At 39.1% G+C, this 22673-nt stretch overlaps 1 protein-coding gene across 3 annotated transcripts in view; it reads right to left on the bottom strand.

The window, feature by feature from the left end:
• The window catches only part of LOC142079034 (cadherin-6), a 47685-nt gene extending 25317 nt beyond the window's left edge, over window positions 1–22368 (bottom strand). For all 3 annotated transcript variants that reach the window (XM_075142513.1, XM_075142515.1, XM_075142516.1), the window contains exon 1: window positions 22141–22368. In XM_075142513.1, coding sequence (XP_074998614.1) covers window positions 22141–22368 — 228 coding nt within the window. The remainder of the gene's footprint in view (window positions 1–22140) is intronic.
• Window positions 22369–22673: the final 305 nt, after the last annotated feature.

The raw sequence follows: 22673 nt of genomic DNA, 5'->3' as shown, positions 1-22673 counted from the left end.
TGTTTCACATCAAAAATTCAACTTCTGTTTGCTTGAAAGCCTCTTTGACTTTGTCTATATCACATTGGGACAAAAAAACAGCCCTCAGTAACAGACTATCATTAATTCATATGAATCGTGGAATAGTGCTGTTGTGAGATTTGTTACAGGCTGAATTCCCAAACTTATTTTTATCATCATTTTAATTAAACCTGGTTTCAATGAACAAGGTAGAAAAAAAAAGTGAAGCTAGAAAAGGTGTTGGAACCACTGGGAATTGTCTTCCATAATATTCTTTACCTAGCCCAGACCACCTAAAGAGCTAAAAAAGGAAACTTGTGTGGTTTTTTTCAAGTCCATAGTTTATGAAATTTCCACTCTTCCTCCACAATTAATCCACCTATGTAAAATTGACTGTGACTTTGGATATCAAGACAAAGTATATCTCAATGTAATGACTCATCAATATTGAGAATGAGATGATATTCATCCAAGGTTCAATCTCTAGCCCTTCAGCAAAAGCACTAACTTTTGAAAAACGTTCCCTCTGACAAGATCCTTTCCAACTTCAATACCTTTAGTTTTACAGCTTTCCTAAGACATGACGGAACAAACTAAGTGTTCAGTTGGCCAGGCTGTGAATTATTTACTGTGAGAGCGAGACCTGGGGGAAGTCATGTCCTATGTACTGGTGTACATTACGTAGAGCTAAGGCTGGCTGAGTGCCTGCTCTTCAAACCAAGAGCGAACTTACAGTGCGTCACCAGGTGTGGCCTCAAGAACCTGGTTCACAAAGGGTCTCAAAAGGTATGATTACAATCTGTTTGATTTCAGCAAACTAGGATAGTTCTCTAACTGCTTGTCATCAGGGTTTTTGTGGGATAGGCCTATATTACAACACCAGCATCAACTGCTTAATAGCTGGGCCAAAATAGTTTGGATTTTGTTCCCTTCTTTTCAGAAAAAAAAAATTTGGTTTTATATATTAGAAACACAAGCGTATGTCTAGAAAGGTTTCTCATAGATGATAAATTTGTAACATTCATTTGTAAGGAAAATATAAAAAAAAACAATTTAAGTGTCAGTTTATCTTGGAAGCAATATTTTGTCTGTGTGACCTATATGAAGGGGGAAATTGCTACTGTAACCAGGTTAAAAAAAATAAATTGGGAATAAAATTAAAGGAGAAACCAAGGGTGCAAGTTGAGGCCAAAAGAAGGGCCTGGAGGCCAGATGCACTTAAAAATACAGTTGATGTTGTTGTATATAAAACTTAACACCATTGTTAAGTTCTGAGGACGAAATGAGTAGTAATAACTCAGTTGAAGTTATTTTAGACACCTCATTGCAAAGGAAGTTTGCTCTGATGAGATATGCATGTAAATTATACTGCAGATGCTTTTAGCAGGACCGATCCTAGCCAATGCAAGATATTATAGCTTCACTCTGTGTGCTAACCTATGTTGCAAAAAAATGTCCATTATCCTCTGCATAAAGTTGGTCAGATAGCCATGGCAGATAGCCATGGGATAGAATAAAACGTCTTGGGACACAGTGCTCATGTCATCTGGGCTGTATTGTATTACCATTCCTCAAGACAAAGTTACTTCAGCCAAAGGTTTTTAGCACTCTACATAAAGGTAGATTTTTTTATTTCCATAGGAACGTAGTGTTACTCAATGGCATTCATTTCAATTGGTGACTGAACTGAGAAATACCACAAAGGTAAGCAAAATTGTGAAGAAGTAAGTCTATGCAATAAAAAGTAAAGGCATCAGCAATTGCACTGTATTAATATTACAGTAAATTGATTCATTCAGAATCTAATCTGGACACGTGTGTGAAATTGTCCATCAATCACTGGCTAAGGCTGAGGATGAACGACAAATTAAAGATTTTACTATGCCCTAGGCATACTTTTACTCATTTTGCTTTAATACCACTGTTAAGTGAACCATCTGGTTTGCTTTTAATGACGTACAATCAGATAAAGACTGTCCAGCCTCTGTCTTTCTTCTGCCCCCACCCAAAATGTCCTGGCTGAAAACATTCAAATACAGCTCCCTGAAAACAGGGAAGGCTTCATGCCTCCAGGAAGAGGCATTTAAAGTGCGTGCAGGATGGCAGCATTAGCTGCCTGTATTTGACATTCTGCTTGTTGTCACATACATAATTACTTTAAAAGGAGAGTTGTTGTTTTTGTTTTCATATTAGCCACAATCTGGAGTAGCCTCCTTCTCTGCAGTGTCTCCGGCAGAGCCCTACGAAAGAGCCAAGCGTGGTGGCAACGGGGTCTCTTCGGCACGACGAAAAGGAAGAGGCAAGTGAAACCTGTGCTCAAAGTATTTATACTGTGAGCATTTTTTTTTTTTAATTTCTGGAGTGAATATATTTACAGCATTTGGGTTCGTGTCCAACAGATAGTATTGCTTCACTTTAAAACAACACTCCAGGATAATTTTACCAGCATTTTAAAAATTGAGTTGGACCCATGCTACATACACAGGAATTACTTTAGCAAAGCACGTGGGAAGAATTTAAGGTGTCTTTCATATGCTTTTGCAATAAGACTGTAAAATGATACGGCATGAAAACAGCAGATCCAATTGGCATTAAGTTGTACAACTCATTATTGTCCATCTCTGGTATTATAAAGTCATGAGCTATACTCCAAAACGTCGGCAGCACTTCCAAAAGAAGCAGTGTTCGTGTGGTTGAACAGAGGTGAGGGACGGTGGCTCCCTGGGCGGGTGATGGCAGGGCCTGGCAGCCAGGGCCTATCCCACCACTCCAGCCCCGGGCGCTGGGCACCTCCCTGGGGATGGGGACAGGCCAAGGCCAGGACAGGACTGGGCCCGCAGTGGGCTCGGCTCAGCAGGGCCCATGGCTGGGCAGGCAGGGCTGCAGGGAGCTGGAGATCAGCCCTGCTGCGGCGTCGCTGGGGCAGGGGCTGAGGCCCTGGGAGGCTGAAATGGGGTCCTGGGCCCTGGGCAGGGTGGGGGGAGCCCCAGGGGTCTGACATGGGTCCTGGGCCGTGGGCAGGTGCGGGGGGGCCCTGGGGGCGGGGCAGGGACAGTCAGGGCTGGCGGTGCCTCAGGGTCCTTTTCTAACCATGCTAAATTCACCTTGATATGAAAGCGTATGAAACAGCAGTACCAAAACTGTATAATGAAAGTGAGATCCCGTATATGTTAATAGGTTAAGGCTAAGCGCTAACTTTTTTGTGTGTTTAAATGGAATACATTAGAGAGAAGCGGCTTTCTAACATGCATATTTGTAACAAGGTTGCACTGAAAATGTACTTTTATAGCTGTGGTAATTAAATTCCAAAAAATTGAAATTGTAGGCCGTGGATATTCTCCAGAATGAAATAACATTCCTCTTCTACCTCACTCTATAACACTGATTTAAACAGCATAGTGAATCTCATTTATGAAGTGGCTTTAGGTTATGCAAGATGAATGTAAATTGCAGTTTAGCTCCCACTAATGTCATATTGCTGGTTATGATACCTGGCAATTTGGTGGGTAAGATGGTTTTCCATCCATCCTACAGACCAAGTTCTGTTTCCTGTTGTGAATGTAACACCCTACTCGCTGAATTTCAGAGCGGTTACTGAACCTGTGGAAAGATCAAAGTCAATTGACCTTGGGATGTACACACTGAACTATCAACCTACAATTATCCAGAAATAAGCTGCCTGTTGTGTCTTATTATTTGTTTGTATTTATAAGATGAACTTGCTATTCTGCGGTTGCTGTGGTCACATTTTTGTCTCCTAACACAATAATGAAATGGAGACCAATTTTTAAAATAGTAAGTAGGCAGTTGGTAGGTAGCTAACAAAGAGAATCACGGGTTTACTCCTGGCAGTATTCAGAGCACGTGATTTCACTCCAAATTGAACAGATCCAAACAGCAGAGTTCTGTCTAGTAATGAATAAATTCAACCACATATATTGCTTGAGGTTACACAGTGCAATGCTGCAGCATTCAGAAAAACTAAAGCACTCAGAACGAGACTGCTAATATTATAATATTGCACGCAGTTTCTATTTCAGAATAATAACAAACTTGCACTCTTCCCTGCCTCTTCTGGTGCTCTGTATCCCTATAGCATCAACCAACCTCCTCAATTAATATCATAATCAACACCATTAATATCATCAAATAATCAGCACCAAAGTTTTTACTCCACTTGGTGACTCTACGTTAAAAGGAAAATGGCATTGTTTTTGCACATTAGGTAATAAGTATTTATGTATATTTTGCTGAAGTTTAAGTATAGATGTCTTCCTAATGCACAAAAAATACTCCCAAAACACTATATATGTGTTCCATATACGTACATATACACACACTATAACATCAGGGCAAATACCTACACAAATAATTTATTTCAAGACATAAAAGATCCTTTCTTCTAAAAAGATATTCCACAAGATCCACAGCAAGATCCAGCACCACCAGAAATGACAGATCTCCTATGGATGTGTGTGCCATGTTCTTATGGCCTCAATTATGCCAAACTCTGGTTCCTTCCATGCTCCACATAACTCTCTCTCTCACTCACCCCTAACGCTGCTCTCCCTCATATCGCTTAGCCCACTGCATGGTATTTTACACTTCCTGCTCCAGCCCATGTCCTCAAAACCTCTTGACTGCAAAATGCTGCTACTTCTTGTGTTCTCTAAATACTGGCTGGAGAAGAGACAGCATGAGCTGCGGTTAGTGGTGGTTTATATGTGTATATTTATGGAACAGCCAGCTGACCAAACAGTCAAGGGACAGTGTAGCTTTATTTGCCTTATGCAGCTACTGTTCTTCCAAACTGTATATGAAATTAATGGTTTTGACACCTTTATTCCTCTATAAAATTTAATTGAAAGTGGTTAATGGACTTAAAAATTTTTTAGAGGAGGCCAATGGAGAGAGATAGAGGCTAGAGCGTTGAAGCTAGTTATCTGCTCAGGTCAGATATCTGGAAGGTTATGTCAAGACTTAGATATACCTACCCTTGAGGACCACTATTTCAAAAATTTAGCTTAAATTTCTGTTAAAAATGGGAGGATAGATGATAAAAAAGAATTTGAAAGACAATGGGAGAAAAATGCTACAGTGCTTCCAACTTTTCTTGGTGTTTAGAGAAACTAGAAGAGGTGATTCCTTTCCATTCTTACATAAAGTATTTTGAAGATTATAGGAAGATTTATACTCTACATCCTCAAAATAGCGGGAAAACCAGAGTTTGAAGTAAGATTCAAGCACTGTCATTTTCAAAGACAATAAAACAACAAAAAAAATTTGACAAGATTAAAAAAAAAAAATGCAAGCAGACTCAGCCTTACCAGATGACAGAACCATGATTCCAGATGTACAGCTGTCAGAAACAGCACTTCCACACAGGGGCTGTTAGACTGCTACAACAGACGCTTAAAGTAGATTCCCACTTTTTTAATCTCCTCACTAACCCAAGATCTGCTGTCCTAAGCAATCAGCACTCTTCATTGTTCATCACTTTCTTGACCTTACAGATGTCGCAGTTTATAGAATACTTAAATTAGTTAACTATAGTAAGTGATTAGTTTACTATAGTAAGTATAGTTACTATACTATAGTTAATACAGTAACCCTGAATATGGCTCAGTGTGACTGATTCCTGAATGTTTCAATTTGTTAATGCAGTTTTAACTTGCTTGCTTCCCACTATGCCTAGTGAAGAAAAAGGTGCAACAGGTACACAGTTCCCATTTGAAGAAATCGCCCCTCTGGTGATTAGAAAGAATCTTGTTTCCCAGATTAGATGTGCTGTTCTTGTCCCAGCATTGTTTTTCTGTTTTAACAACCGCCTCCCACATATATACATTCTTCCTTATCCAACATTTATAGATAATAATTCCATATGCTCTCATTATTTTTCTTTGCTAGGCTACCAGCCTATATAGAGTCTTTGCTTGCAAAACAGGCACTTCTGAGTCCTCAGCTGGAATCCGGTTTGCAACCCCAGTCTCTAGTTTTCAAGTCAAGTGGATTCCAAAAAAGGCCTATGAAGAGAAGGCCAGATATGAAGGGCTGGTGATCCTAGTAATTTTTCTGTAATTGCTGCATTTCAATTGGCCTTCCTTCTGTATGAATGGACACAGGTCTTTGAACAATGATGTCAATATTTTCCTATCTCCATTAGAAGTGAGTACAAACATTTGCCATTTTCATTGCTGTATCAAACTAGCTTCTTCCTGTCATCCCATGACTGACTAAAACACTCAAGTTTTTCTCCTTCTCTTGCTGTTTCTAATTTATGACCTTTCATTGTGTATTGGATTTTCTTTTAATAACTCCTATTTCAAGAACTTCATGTTTTTATCCTGTCTCTATTCCTTCCATTTTGAAGAACATTCTTTTCCTCCTGTAAGATATTCTGGTCAGCAATAAAGGATAAGATTCAGTACTGAAATCAGGCATGCAAACATTAAATATGTATTAAATTAATGAAATAGAACACTGAAGAATTACTGAGGTTATACAAGTTTTCTGCATTTTGGGGTGTTGGTTTCTTTGAGTTATTGGAAAATATACTATGTCCTATTTGCATTGTACTTACTTTTTTGGGTTTTGTTTATAAGAGGTTGTATAGCAGAACCAGAAATACTTTAAACCCTGGCTCATTCAGCTGTGGAATCCTGTTAATACAATAATACATAACAGCCTATGTTTTTATATAAAATTCATATCTGCTACTTTTTTTAAGGAAACCATATCAGCCCTGATTGCATGGAATTAGGTATGTTAGAAGAAAAACTCAATAAAAAATAAAATTAAAAAATTGGTAAACTATACAGGGATCCAATACTTGGGCTATTAAAATGCAAATGAAATGTTTTATTAAGATAACCACCTCAGAGTATACCAGGGAAAAAGTAAAACAATAATGCCCTCTAAGGGGCCCCTTTAACCTATGTACTGGTTCTTAGTTCTAACCCTGAGGCTTTTAACAAAAAAATTCCATGAGATTCAAAAAAATGAAAAAAAAAAGCTAAAATTGCGCCCACTGCAAATGGGGAAAAAGCTAGATGTCAGATAGAAGTGTTCAATAACAGCAGTATCATCTGCAAAAAAGATTGTCCTGATATCAAGGACTATAAGAGGAATAAAAAAACACCTAGGAAAAAACCCACCAGGGTGTTGCTATCTTTCTGTTTGTTGAGAGTATCAAAATGTCAGTGATCTTTCTCATTCACTCTCAAAAGTAGGAGTGCCAATCTATTCCCTGAAAATGAATGGCACTAAGAGAAGCTAAAAACCAGTTTTGTGCTGCTGAACAACTTCAGCAAATGAATGGACCAAAAAGCACTAAGAACATTTCAAGATTCAGAAGCAACTAGGTACTCAAAAGGCAAACTGAGAATAAAAGATGGTGGCACCCGATTTCAAAACAAACAAACAAAACATAGAAAAGACACTATAATAAGAATATAGAGCGTTGGAGTGAAAAAAAAAAGGAGTAAGAAATAGAGTATAAAGGGCACCGGAATAAGAATTTGTCATTACACCAGGGACAAGAGGCAAAGTGCTCTCACTTTGGAGCCTCCAGGCTCACACCCTCCAGGCAGGCTGGAAGACTCCTTTCATTCTCTTTTTGTGAGGGCCATATATGAAGCTGCATGGCCTGAAGTAGACAGGGACAACAGTTTGGCTGATGTTGTGATCCTTCGTTTATGGAACAGGCTTCCCAAAGAGTAGTTGGGAACCTGTTGTTCCATTTTAGATGTATGAAGCTAAGAATAAACATCAATACTCTGGTGACTCACACCTTTGTTACACACCCTTCAAAATCACAAATGGGTTTTCTAATCTGAAGTGCAAACATGCAGCCATAGCTAATCAGCTTTGCAAAAAATCAATTGGAAAGTGTCAATCCTTTCGACATTGCCTAGGGCCTATCAAGTCTTTTCCCTCTTGGGTTCCCCAACTGCTGCTGCTCTTCATTGTGATTAAGCAGGGACAATGGCACAAGAAACTTTTGTCCTGCACTGCAGTATGTCAAACTAGAAAGGTCCCTTATTCTGTTGGCCTTTCTCTCTAGGGGCAACTCGTTATCAAATCTTAATGAATATTTAGCAAAGCTGCAAGCTAGGTAAAGGTGTCTCCATGTTCTCCTGAGCTGAGTGCTGCTCATCTCTCCTGTGGTAATGCAGTTTTATTTGTTCTTCTTCCTATTATCTCTAAACACAATTATAGCAGGAATTTACAAAGTTTGCCTTTACAAAGACAAACAGGTCTTTAATTTATAAGGCACAAGAGACTGTGGTGTCAAGTCTGATCTCTATACGTATGGGCCCTTGAATATCATGTTCTTTTACCAAACTTGCTTTTCTTTGAACTACTGTGTAACAGTAAGAAAGATAGCCAATCTTCCTTTTAGACTCTAAGGAACTCAAAACAATTCTGCCTCCGAGTAATAACTGACCTCTCATTTAAAAAAAAGTAAAAATCCTTGGTTGTAAACTGAATTTTCCCAGTTTTACTTAGCAGTTGTGTTTCATCATGCCTTTGTCTGAAAGATTAAAGAGCCCTCTCCACCTAAACAGTAGTGATGGTAACAAAAGAGCATTGTACAGACTTCTGCAACTCCCCTCACAAAAGTGTGGAGATCTGGTTGTTCTCTTAAGGAAGGCCAAGGCAGTTTAAAAAAACCTGTTTTATGCTTTTTGGCCCATCTATTACAGCATCTGGCATTTCTTTGTCATACTGACATCATCCTTTTTTGCCAGTGTTTTTAAACTCTGTGGTAGTAACAGTATCTGGTAGTCATGAGGAATGGTTTTAGTTGAGGCATCAGCATTCACGTACTAAAAAGGACTTAGCCACCCCCAGACTTGTCATGCCCTAGCTCAGGTGCTAAGAAAATTCTTTTACATGAATATATAAGCAGAAGATTAAGAGAAATTAAAAGTTATTTTCTTACCTAGTGTATACACTTCAGTGTATACAGGAATGAAAATTATCAGGAATTATTATTATTATTATCATTATTATTATTATTATAAATTATTTTCATTCCTGTATCAGGAATGAAAATTCAAGCCTTTGAATCCTTGAAAGCCATAAAGAGCTGTACAAAGTCATTTTGTTTTAGGAGACAGCTTTCTCATCACTGCAAATTTACCACCAGAACTGGATAGTCAGTCATTGGATTCAAGTGTGAGTCTTAAAGACTAAATGGGAAAATTAGTTTGAGGCACCACTGATGATTTCCTTGGTATAAAAAGAAAATCCAAACAAGGAGTGAAGCACAGTTAAGTGTGTCTCTTTGACAAAACACAAGATATGCAAGGGAAAGATAGGCTTGTAGCCACAAATACAGGACTGGCAGGTTTTAATATTGTCTCTGTCACAGTCTTCCTGTCTGATCTTAGACAGATCACTTTTTGATACTTCTACATTCTCCCTGCAGTAAAGTCTGGGTTGTTAACAATGTCCAGTTCTGTATGTAATGATTATAACATGATCTGAGAGCCTTGGGTATAATTTGTTCTGTGTTAGTTTGTGGAAAGACTGAGGATGGTTTAACTGGAGTAAAGATTAGCAATACTGTAGCTTTGTCTCAGCCTCCTGCATTTAGAGGATGGGGGGGATGGCCTATTCCTAATCCAGCTGCAATGCTAGAAAATCTAATTGCTCTCAGGTGTTTGTTATTATCCACCAGCTGCAGGTTACTGTCACCACAAGTTAGCTAAGGGATGGGGTGGATAGGGGAGTTTCTGCACTTTGGGATGGCTATATTAGTTCAAATAACATTTTGAGGTACCTTAAGACTTTGTGGTAAAGTGAAAAGGAATATATGTGCTTTCATTTCTACCGGGTGAGCTATGGGGTTAAGGAAAATTAAGTGCCTAACTTGTAATGACTTTCAATGGGAATACAATGAGTCCCTAAAGGGATGCATACCTCCCTGGGAAATCTCTCCCCTAAACCCCCATTTTTTAATGAGAATTGTGCACATAATTCAAGAGCACCAGCTTTCGTTACAGCTTTTTTCCAAGTCAAAGCAAAATAGTTCCAATATCCTGATATCCTTGTATATCTAAAAGACAGGTATGTGCACATGAAAAGGAACCTACAGCATAGTTAATGTACCTCCACTGTTTAAGCTTACTAATTAATATATAAACTATGTCCCATTTTCCTTTTTTGCAAGAAAAGATACTCACTGAGCCAAAAGGCCTGGATATATACATTATCTTTTAAAAATTACACAAGAAAAAAAAAATCATATGAGTTTTTTTGTGTACCCAACCATTTTATGACAGAATAGTTTTGTGGGTTCGATCTAAATATTTTTTAGTTAATTTGAAGGCCTTCAGCCGACTATAAAGGCACTTCTGTCCTGTACTGCATTACTCAATCAAAAAGGGAACTCACATAGTAGTAGATGACAGCAGGTATTCTACTGAGATTAGGAGAATTTTTTTTTTTTTTTTTCAGAAAAGAGTACATTCAACAAACATGCACTTCTATAATTAATAATTTGTTTTAGTATATGTCCCTTAATCTCTAAATTATGTGATGTGTATAGTTAATGAAATCAGTCTGTATTATACGCCCAGCTTTGATTGCCTTTGATTTTTCAGGGAATTTACCCAGGGACAGTTGTTTACTTTTTATCAGTGGTCAGAATTATCCATTCCATCATTAAGAAAATGTTTTCTTTGGACTTATGAACTTTCAAAAATGCCTCAAAATTATATGGTAGGCAAATACAGCACCTTAATTAAGGTGTATGAACAAGTACGTTTCTAATTCAGTGCAAACCTCTGTTCTCCTGTGGGGGTAGGGAAGAATATAACTTAAAGATGAACTAGGAAAAAACCAAACCAAAACAAAAAAATCCCTTGGCCTAATATTGAAAAATGTTTTTACTGAGATATAGTTGAATAAAACATCAGGCTGCTTCAGCAAGTAACAGCTTCTGACTACTCCCTGATGGATGGGCTTGAAAGCAAATGCTCATCCTTTGCTTACTGACAAAGGTGACCCTTTGATATTCTGAGCACTTGATGCTGACAATCAAATCCTGAAATATGTGTATGAATTTTATATGCTATATAAAAGTGTGTGTGGCAGGGAGGAAAGTAGGGGGATGGAGAAGGCAGGATATAGACAAATGCTAAAACAAATGAGAACCTATTCAAATTTAAATGAAGACTTAACAAGAAGGAAATTAATTCATATCCACAGGTTTAGTTGAGACTTTAATCTATTTGCATGCCTGGGTCATCTAGTTCTACAGTTCAGAAGCTGGGGAAAGGAAAAATATCTCCATGCTGTCATGTTCCCCAACTTTGTTTCTAAACAAAATTTTGTGTTGTGTAAATAGATAATTAAGGATTTGTGTGAGACAGCAGGTAAAAACTAAAAGGCTGCACATTTAAATCTCAACAGGACCCTCTTGAGGAAGGCTGCTCAACCAAGAATATGTTTACGGGAAACCTTAGCCAAGGCTGCCGTTGACTTGATTCTTCTTTCAAATGAGTATTCCTCGAAGTGCATTAGTCAGGATGTGAAGGGATAGCTCACATGACTTGAATGCTGCAGCAGAAGGATGTAGACCCTTTAGAACGGCCAGGCCAGGAAGGCAAGGAGGTAGATTAGCAAAAGATCAGCTCAGGTAGATGGAGCTTTGATTTGGAACAAGTGACAAATCAGTCAAGAGATTGTGGATAAGAGGACAGACCAACACAAGACATCATGGTAAGCATCTGCTAGAGGCTGCCTGCTCAAAGAGATGACATAGATGAAGTCTTTAGACAGATGGAGGAAACCCTATGATTGCAAGCCATAGTACTCATGGGGGACTTTAATAATTCTGATGTTTGCTGGAAGGGCAATATGTCTGTGTGCAAGCAACCCAGGTTTCTGCAGAATGTCATAAGACAATTTCTTGACCCAGGTGATTGATGAGTTGACCAGAGGATGCATTGTGTTGGACCCATGACTCATGAATAAAGAAGAACTGCTCTCGGATGTGAAAGTGCAATTTGCCCACAGGCCCCAAAGATCCCTGACCCTAGCAGAAAATTTTGGTGAAGTGAAGCATTATCCACAGCAGACAGAAAAAAAAAATTAGAAGCTTTTTAAATAAATTGGACAAACTCAGTTCTGTAGGACAACCTTGGATGCAACTAAGGATGGTGATGAAATGTTTTCTTTCTATAATGTCTGAAAAGTCACAGTGATTGGGGAAGGTTCTTAAATTCTGAAAATAGGGAAAGTCACACCCATCCTAAGGAAGGGCAAGAAGAAGGATCTGGGAACTAGAAACTGGCCAGCTATACCTCTGTTCCAGAGAAGGTTATAAAGCAAATCCGCTTGGAAGCTAAATCCAGGTACATGAAGAAAAAGAAGGTGATTTGGAACAACTAACATGGATTTAGTAGTGGAAAATCATGCTTAACTAACCTGATTGGCTTCCATGACTGCATGGATGGCACTGTGGACAAGTAGGGAGCAGTGGATATTGAATGACTTTAGCAAGGACTTTGACACAGTCTCCCATAGTATCCTGACAGACAAATCAATGAGATATGGACTGGAAAAATGTCCAATAAGGTGGATGGAAAAGTGGGTGGATAGCCAAGCTCAAAGGGTTGTGATCTGTGTATGAAGTCTGACTGGTGGCTGATTACTAGTGATGTTTCTCAGAGGTTGATACTGGAAGTCAATGCTGCTTAATGTCTTTATTAATGACTCAAATGATGGAATGCATCCTCAGCAGTTTTGCAAATCATAAAAAAATGGAGTTTTTTTTAGTTGGTGAAGCGCTCTCAATATCGAGAAGGTAGAGCTGCTATCTGGAGGGACCTTAACAGCGTGGAGAAATGGACTGATGGAAACCTCACAAACTTCAGCACAGGCAAATGCAAAGTCCTGCATCTATGCTGGAATAATCCCTTGCAGCAGTATAGGCTGGATAGAAAACAGTTTTGCAGTGAAGTTCTTCGGCATTCTGGTAGACAAGAAATTGAACATGAATCAGCAGTGTGTCCTTGCTGAGAAGAAAGCCAACTGGTTTGTTTCAGCAAAAGTATAGCCTGTTGATTGAGGGCATTGATCACTCTCTTCCATTCAGTTTGTAAGAATACAATTGGAGTACTGCACCTAGTTTTGCCCCTCCTCTGTACAAGAAAGACATTAACATATTGCAGTGAGTTTACAGAAGGTTCACCAAGAGGGTTGGGGGGCTGGAGCATAAGATGTATGAGGAGAGAAGAGAGAAATGGTTTTATTTAGAATTAAGAAGAGAAAGCTTATTGTTGTTCACAGTTACCTAACAGGAGGGTGTAGAGAAGGCAGAGCTAGAGAAGGCAGTGATAGGATAAGAGGCAATAGACACAGGTTGCAATGAGGGAAATTCTGATTAGATATTACGAGGAAAAAAAAAAAAAGAAAGGAGAGCTGGTTAAGCACTGAGAGAAGTGCCCAGAGTTGTGGAATCTCCATCCTTGGAAATGCACAAAACTTGACCAGACACTGCCCTGAGCAACCTGCCCTAATTGGACCTTCTTTGAGGAGGGGGTTAGACCAGGTAGCCTTCTAGGGGTTTCTTCCAGCCTTAATTATTCTGTGATTCTATCTGGCAGAGTGATATTCAGTCCCAAGCTTCAGGTAATAGTTCAAGATCCAACATTGCCTGTCTAGGAATGCAGGTTCATTTTGACTGGAGAGTCTGGAATTCTTTTGGTGAGAATACTTGTGTCTATGCTCTCCCAATCATGTCTAGTATTCATGAAAGAAAAGAATTCTCTCTGAAGCACATATAATTGGTGTGATCCTATCAGTCTAAATAATCTAGAAGGAATTTTTCATAAAATATTTTCTGTAGGTAAAATAATAGATATTTGCATGAGGTGGGTTTATTAGATGAATGGTGTAGATCCCAACAGGCTTTGTTACTTGGAAGTAGCGTGAGGCTCAAGCTCACATCAGTTTACAATTACCGTGAATATATATACATGCAAGAGATTTTCATCCACGGGGCATTAACTCTTTGCCCACAATCCCCTTGGCAGTTGTTATTCCCTACGTATACAGGACATTCTGTGAGGAATTTTAGCAGTTGTAAGCAACATTAACTCTGCTTTAAGCAACTGACCTGAAATGTGTAAAACCACAGAAAGAGCATGGAGTGGAAAGAAACTACGAATGCTCTGACACCTCTGTTTACATGCCCTTTAAATCCTCTGCCGGTGCCCCGATCAGCTTGATTGCAAGGCTTGCTAGGTAGGAGGAAGCATGTCACAAAGCCAAAGGTACACTTATAGTGTTTGGTCCTGTCTTTTAGGGAGAACTTAACCTTCCATTAATGATAACATGATGCTAAACACAGAAGTTATACAAATGACTTGACTTAACTTGATGTTGCCTTCCAACATGCAGATATAGTATGGTCAAAGCTGACAAACATGCTAATGATGACTGAATGATCATTTTGTGAGCCTGTATGAGACAGCAAAACCTTCTTTGTTCCAATAGACATCTAATGGTGAAATATCGCTTGACGTTTCACAAAGAGACAAAGTAAGAAATAGTGCCAGATAGATGATATTCCTATACAGAGAGGCTATTCCAGCTGAGCTCTTCTGGAGCCCTGCTCTGTACAACACAGCTTATCAAGTTGGGGTAGAAGGACTGCAGTCTCCTTTGGATGATATGACTCCAAAATAAACAACTCTGAAAAGAAAACAGTGGGAATGATAGTTCTAGCATAAATAATTGCTTCTCCTTTAATGTACGTTTTTAACTTCCATCTCACTCAGTGTTTTATTTCTTTACATCCTTTGTTGTTGTGGGGTTTTTTTTGTGAAATTAGAAGAGAAGAGAGAAAGGACTGATATTTTTCCTTTCTCCTTTGCTTCCAGAGGGTGATTCTTCCTTTTCCTTCATCTGCCAACTCAGACTTTCATGATAACTACAAGCTTCACTGAATCCTGAAGTTTATTTCACCCCATTAATGGTGAAAGCAAGCCACAGTCTGCATTAGCGCATACGGATCAACAGTAGGTATTCACATCACAACACATTTTCAGTTTGTGTTTTGAAATGTTACACTGACTGGCCACAGCTCTCAATCTGCTGCTGCCCCACTGTGAGCCTATGTTCACCAGTGAGGGAAATGGCAGCAGAAGAAAAGGGAGTCACAGACAATATGAGTCGCATTTAACAAAGAGATTTCTCTAAGCTTTATGGTTTAATATTTTTGGTGAGCCAACTGTAAACAACAAATGGTGGAATAACAATGGTTCTTTGTCTTGAGCCTGAAAGAGGGATTTTTTTTAGCTGTCGCTAGCCTGCAAGTTCTATGTTCATGACATTGCAGCTTTATAGTGAGGAGTTTATTGCGCTATACAAACAAATAAGAAAATGTTAGTCACAGCTGCAAAGACCTGTGATCTAAGTAACCCAAAATAAAGCACAAACTTCACCTGCAGTCTCTCCCTGGGGAGGAAGATTAATGTGTGCAGCTGTTTTTCTATAGCTAGAAGTCTAGGGGCACACAATTCGGGAAGACATGCAGATTGCTAACGAGGGTAGGACAGGACGATCTGTGAAAAGATGTGGCCCAAAATGTAAGCCCTGGTTATGAGCAGATCATTAGCATATGGAAAACGAAATTGTTTAGTTCAGGGCACAAAAAATGAAAAATAAGGATTAACAGAAATATTGACTTGAGGATCCCAGGATTTGCTTCTCTAGGTGGAATGGGAAGAAGGAGAGGAGGTTATGTACCATTACCCTGTAAGTACCATCATGTGCCATAATGTAGAAAATGTGGTATGTTTGAAACAGATGGTTGTAAGGCTCTTACATTGTGTAATACATTTGGATACAAGGATGATGCCAAGTAGATTCACAATTATGATGATCGTAAACATTAACCATGCTATATTTCCTGCCTTTTCATTTTCTGAATAACATTCTTGCCTGTCCCACCCATTTCTCATTATCTCCTTTCTTAGCCCCCATATGACGGTTTAAAATCTGCAAGCTGTTTCTGGATTGTCCTCCTGGGCCTCTAACCTCTCAACTGTCCCTCATTTCAGAGTTATCTCTATTCCACAGAGACTGACAGTACAGAGAACTTCTATCAGCGCCAGTAAATCTTTCAAAGAGGAATATAAGACAAGTGTGTGTATGCGTGTGCAATTCAATATAGGAATGAAGGGCAGTTGGGAAAGTCAAGTGGTGGAACATAAAATATGAATGATGGATAAGGAATAAAGGAAGTGCAGATGCGCCACGGCATTTGTTCTACCTTTTAAGAGAATGACAAGTATTCAGCCTATTGAAGCAAGAGACAGGTGACCTAATAATTTAAACAGGGGGTGAAAGGGCCTAAGAACTTTGATTTTTTTTTTCTTTAAAAATCTCAGTTTAGAAATTTCTGACTTTTAGCTGTGCATAAAGTTATTTAACCTCCCTGTATATCAGTTTCCTCATGTGTAAAAGGCTGGTTTTAATGCTTCTTTCACCACAGGGTTAAACATAGTATTGCAACTAACTAACATTGGTATGTGTAAGGGACCCTGTGACTTTCTTGTCAGGAGCAAGGGCTGGAGTGCCATAAATCGCCCACAAAAGCCCTGTGCCCTGCTAAGAGAGAAGTTATTCTGCAGAGAGTGGTGCAGACAGCCGCTAGTGCTCTCCGAGGACCACAGCACCCTCACACAGATGGTGTGCTGGAAGGAGCCTAAATCTGGAAAGGTGCAAAACTTTAGTCCTCCTCCTTCTGCATGGTGAAGGATGTGTAGGTCCTCTGAGAAGCACAGTGTAAAGTCAAATTTCATGTGCACATTCAGCTGTGAAAGAAGACCATTGAGGACTTGCCAGGGACAGGGGTCCAGCCCAGAGCCTTGTGTACACTGTGGATGATGCTGCAACCCACAGAGCACCTCAGATTGACTGATGCAACCTAGGGATGACTGATAACTGTCTTCTGTTTTGCTGTGAGCTACTTCAAGCCCAGGAATTGTTCAGGACTGAGAGGTCATTCAGAGACTCAAAGCCTGGCTCTTGGACTGCCAATTCTCATGGAAGCGGAGTGCAGAATCTAGACCCGGAGAAAGGATATTCAGAGCATCAAAATAAATTGAAAACTCTTTTGAGTAGACTCCCTGAATAAATAGAAGTCACAAGTGGAACTTTTAATTTTAGGCCTCGTAAAGATAACAAATAGTCACTGTGTTTGGAACAGGAAACTGAAGGCATCAGGTGTATATCATAGTGCAAGTTACAAGGTAAAGAAAACAAATACTGAGCGAGCGTTTGCCAATAGAACTGTATAAAGGATGTTAGAAGTGCAGATGGGAAGAGTCATTTTAGTTTGACTTTTCACATCTTGCTTTTTTGGGGGAACAAAAATTTTGATGATAAGTACAGAATGCTAGCATACTAAAGATCTGAGAGAAGGTGAAGGTTTCTCTTGCTAGTTATCACGTCATCCAATGAAGATATGATACCTTCTAACCATGGGAGTAATGTGACCATTACTGTCTCACATGCTGAAAATGCACAGACTGTATTACACGACAATAATTTTCCTTGTTTAAATAGCCTCTTGTGTGTGCTCACAGCCAGATATTTTTGTCTCAGTATGTGACTGAGTCCCACTACTTGCAATAGTTTCGAGATATTCCACCTTTTGTTTGATTTGCTTCTGGTGAAATACACTGCAGGGAACGGTTCTGCTTGCCTTCAGAATAGTTGTAGCCAGAAGTAAAATCAGGGAAAAGACAGAAAAACAGTACTGAAACTATATTGTGATACCATTTAGTTCATCCCCTCCTCCTCCAAAGCAGGATCAATGGTACCTTAAACCACTCCTGACAGAGGGGAACTTTTCTTTCCCAGTGGTTCTTTCAACACCAAATAAAAGGATTCTGGTTTTGCCTAGAAAGGAATGCAGTATCCTTTCAGCTGTGGCCAAGCCACACAGCAGCAGGACTTTGACTTTATCTTCCTTGAAAAATGGAGATGTCAGCAGAGAATGATTGTTTATGACGGGTTGTACAGGTAGTAACATCAGATAGCTTCCAGGCGAGCATACTGCTTCAACTATCTGAACATCAATAAGACACAGAAAAAATGAAAAAAGTATGTCTGGAAGTTTCCTTTTAGTGCCAGACAGACAGAGTGTGACAAAACCATTCCACAGTTGTGCCTGTTATTAGGAAAGCAAGTTGCTCCTTTCCACTGTAGGCTGCCAGAAGCTGTTTCTGGGTTAATGAGTAAGATTTAAGACTTGTTCAGATCTTTCTTTAGTCTAAAGGAAAGAGGCATCCTATCTCTTTACGTAACAACGATTTGCAGGTTTGTGCTCTAACAAGACCACTCAGTGACGGATGCCAGTACATCGACTTTATGTAGCCAGTGGGACAGCCATGCAAAGACATCAAGTGCATACAAATGGTAACTATACCTTTGAGTATAATCTTGGAACAGGGCAGATTTTTTTCACTCTTTTGCCCAGGAATATTTTAAGACCTCTAGGGAACGTAGCATCTCTTTCTATATACAGCTGCACTACGACTTCATCGTTTACCTGTGATTTAGAGATGCATTCATCCCAGCCCTTTAAAATTGTACTAAGCAGCCACAGGTACAACTAGATCTCTTTTAAAACCCAACTCAAATATTGCAGATTTTGGCTAGGTAGTAGCGCTGGGCACTTCTCTACTTTGATGCTCATGTAATCCTTTTATTTTATTTTGGGATCAAGTCCCTGCCAAGTGCCATAATTTCTGAACCAGAAGAAAAGATATCTTCAGGTTAAAATGTCACTGTGCCCATCAATCACACTTCAGTGAATAGCTGTAGTTCACAAGTTATTCAGTCTAGAACTTTTCTGCAAGTTCCGTATATTATTATGTCTGAGACTAACCAAGACTGGAGGTGTGAATTTCTAATATTTTTAAAAGGTTTTATTTCATTAATATACAGGAATGAAATTCAGGAATACAAGAACTGGATAATAAAATGGTGGATCTGGTGACAGGACTGCAGCACACAATTAACTTGTGTTGATAACACAGGGAGCTTCTTGTCGGCAGCCACATATTCTTGTCCAGTGTGATAGAGCAGCATATTTGGGCTGACAGTAAAGTGTGTAGCATACAAAACTGGGGAGCACTTTTTAATAGCTGACAGTACCCATGGGTACCAGAAAAGGACTACTTTGTTTCGTAGGTAATTATCTCCAAAAGGATGGAAAGCATTTGGGTTCATTGGATATAAAGTATATGGGGTATGGAGCATAGTAGTGCTCTGGTCCATGACTCGGATGATGCTTCAGCGTTGTCTTCAGTATTGCCTTGAGCTCTGTCTTCAGAGAGATTACCTTTCTTTTTTATTATCTCAAACCTGAATGCATTCCCCTTCACTTTTTTTCCTCTTCTCTCTAAAACTATTATGACATAAATGTTGATTTTGTAGTATAAACAGTTACAGAATTTTAGAACTGTAATTTGGGCAGTTTATAGAAGTAATGCTGTTAGAATCTTTCACAACAGATGACTTACTTATATCTCAAATGTTGATGTAGATGTTTAAATTAAACAGATGTTAACAAATGAAAAGACTAAAGTAAAACCAGCCCGAGTAAAAGAATTTTTTTTTCCTTGTAGATTATATGGAATAATTTTTTTATAATTATGTTGTTAATGCCCACCAGCTTTAACCACAAAACACAAAAAATACCCCAGAAGATCCAGGTCTGACTGCTTATACAGTAAGACATAAGCACAATTCCCCTTTACATTTGTTTTATTGTTTTAAAATATTTTCCTGTTCACATTTCTTTATGATATAAAAGAATAAAAAGACTATAACCAAATATTCTTACCATTTTTGGTTCATATTTAAGGTTAACATTTAGTCCTCTGGGAAAAAAATATGCTTCATAAACATGTTCATTATCCTCATTTGCCCACACCAATCTAGTTTAATTGCTCAGTTAAATTGCCTGGTTACCTCAATTTGGAGACATTCAGCTGTTTCTATCATTTATCCTCACACCAATACTCAACTTTCTCTAATAATAAGTGGCTGCTCTTCCATGCCTCTTGGCTAATTGTTCGATTACAAGGGTGTGAGCAGTTCTGGCATTTGAAAGACGTGTGAAAGGCCACTTGTGAACAGCCCAGGGACACAGAATCAATGACATTTATGTGTCGTTTCTATGCTTTGTAATAGTAAGCGTATTAAAGTACCAATAGGCAGAAGAACAACTTTTAAAAATAACATCCACATTTTTTTCTCTCTCAATGACTCCAGTTCAAACTTTCTTGGTTTTCTGGTCCAACTAGACCATTTTTTAACTGTTTCTCAGCAAACTCATCCTGCAGGAATATTTGCTCCCCCATCAATTCCTCTGAAGACAGTAGCTTCTACTCTAATTCTGCAGTGGAGAGAATGGGGGACTTGGGGCTGAGCAGGTTTAATGTCAAAATTCATAGTGAAAATGACAGGCTGTAGGACTCGCCTCAGCACCACATGCTTTATCTTTGGAGAAAGAGATCGCCATTACCCTGACCCCCCGAGTAGACTGTGAAATAGGAGAGTGTGTGGAAGACTGCTGACTTTCAATTTGTTCTCTTTTTTTTTTCCTTGACTCCATATTTCTTACCTGTTGGGTTTTTCTCCCTTCACTGTCTCACCTTCTGTTTTTATTTGTGCTCTCTTTAGGTAATGTTTTTCTCCCAACTGCTGTCCTCTACCCCCATTTGATGTCCCTCTCCCCTCCTCTATCTTTATTCCTCTTTGTAAAGTTTCCTCTCTTTCCACCTCTGTCTTTCTAGTTCTTCCCTCTTACTCTCTTCTGGCTTTTTTTCTTACCCTCTTATCATCTTCCTTCTCTACTTCTCCTCTCTGAGGACTCTCTGCCTTTGGCTTTTTCCTGTAGATTGAGCTCAATGGTACACTTCATGAATGCTGATTATCCTGGTCAGAGCTCTATGAGTGTTACACCAGCTGAGTAGCTCTTCATTTGAATCATGCCTTGCAGCCATTTAGCAGGAAAGGAGTGTCACATCCAGCTTTGACTGACAGCTGATTGGCAGGCAAGAAAAGCAGCCACCATCTTTCATGGGAATGCTCAGAATCTTGCAGAGGGAGATAAAATGTCAAACCACTGTGATCTGCAGCCTTTGCTAAGAGGCTTGAGAGATCAAACTAGATCAGACACAATCCCATTTTAGTTTGGAAAACAAAACCGTATTGTTTCTGTTTTGAATGTCATCATCAATAGCGTAATTTCTGCATTCTGCAAGAGAGACTCCTATAGACTATGGCACCTTGGGCAGTGTAGACTCTCTCTAGACTTACCACAGGTGCATTAGCTTTACAATTCACATAAAGGTTGTTACCTACATGGGGGTCTGCTGCTCAGGGAGGTGGATATTCTCAGAGTTAAGTTGTGATTTTTTTTTTTAATTATTATTTTTTACAGACCCTTTTCTAACTGTCAGCATGTTTTGAGCTTAGAAATTTTCAGCTGCCTGCTGCTTCTTAGTGTGTAACCACAGTGTACTTCAACTCTCTGTAATAGCGTGGCTTGTGGTATTACGGTCATGTCACAGAGTCCTCAGTGGCACCACAAAACCTCATGGCTGCAGCATTGTGCAGTGGGGAATAAAAAGGGAAATGGGTGCCTTTTGCTGGGTAGAGAGAATCTTCACCAAAATATGGGTACTGTGAATCTTAAATATCTTCAACCAAAACCTCTTCTGGTTTATATAGTTTGACTCTAGCAAAATTAATGAGCATGAGGGAAAAACATATATTACATTTTAAAGCTAAAAATGTCTGGTTTAGACAACCCTATAATTAAGCTGCATTATTTCCAGACACAAATAAAAAGGAAAATCTTTAACATAATTGTGCATGATTGGTCATGGGACTTGCTGGTTAAATGAGGAACTTCCTGTTGTTGATTACAATTTGAAGCTGAAGCGTACTAACCTTTCCACTGAATTATTGCTCAGCAGAAGCTGGGCAGTCAGGAAGGCAAACTAAAAGTTGTAGCAGGCATTGTTCTTAGCTACTTGCTGTTGCTGGCTTTCCAGTGCTTCTAAAATCAAAACATAGATGCGTATGAAAGAATCTTACCTTGCCAACATATTGGTAGTCAGTTCCCGTGTATTCCTCCAATAAAAAGAACTGATTCCACATCCAGCTCCTTTTGGAACGATGGAGGTCTTGCCTGCTGCTTCCAGACAATACCAGAACCTTTTCCTTTTCTGGAAAGCCACTAGTCCTTTTGGATAATGGAGTTAAGAAACTTTGGTGGGGCTGACCAGCCCAAAACAGCAGCCAGAAGCAATGGTAAGTTCTCATCACGGCAACACAAGAAGATCTAACTAATGGCTTTTGTTCTTGTCCTCAAACTAACCTACTTTACTGCACTGAATCCAATCTCATACCGTCTTCCTTCTTTAAATAATCTTTGCAGTCTTGAAGGATCTCTGAAAAGAAAAATGACAACTTTTTGAGCATTTTCAAGGGTACTTAACATTCATCACTACAGCAAATAAGTCCAAAAAGTAGAAGACTAATAGTGGTTGTTGAAAAGCTGGGCTGTTTCTGGTTCAAAACGTTGCAAGTGATCCTTCAAATAATCTGAGTGAATCTATATTGAGTAG

This window comes from Calonectris borealis, chromosome 2 (genome assembly GCF_964195595.1).
Source record: "Calonectris borealis chromosome 2, bCalBor7.hap1.2, whole genome shotgun sequence".
NCBI classification, from domain to species: domain Eukaryota; kingdom Metazoa; phylum Chordata; class Aves; order Procellariiformes; family Procellariidae; genus Calonectris; species Calonectris borealis.
Note: the sequence above shows the minus strand (reverse complement) of the source record. Positions and strands in the feature narration are given on the sequence as shown.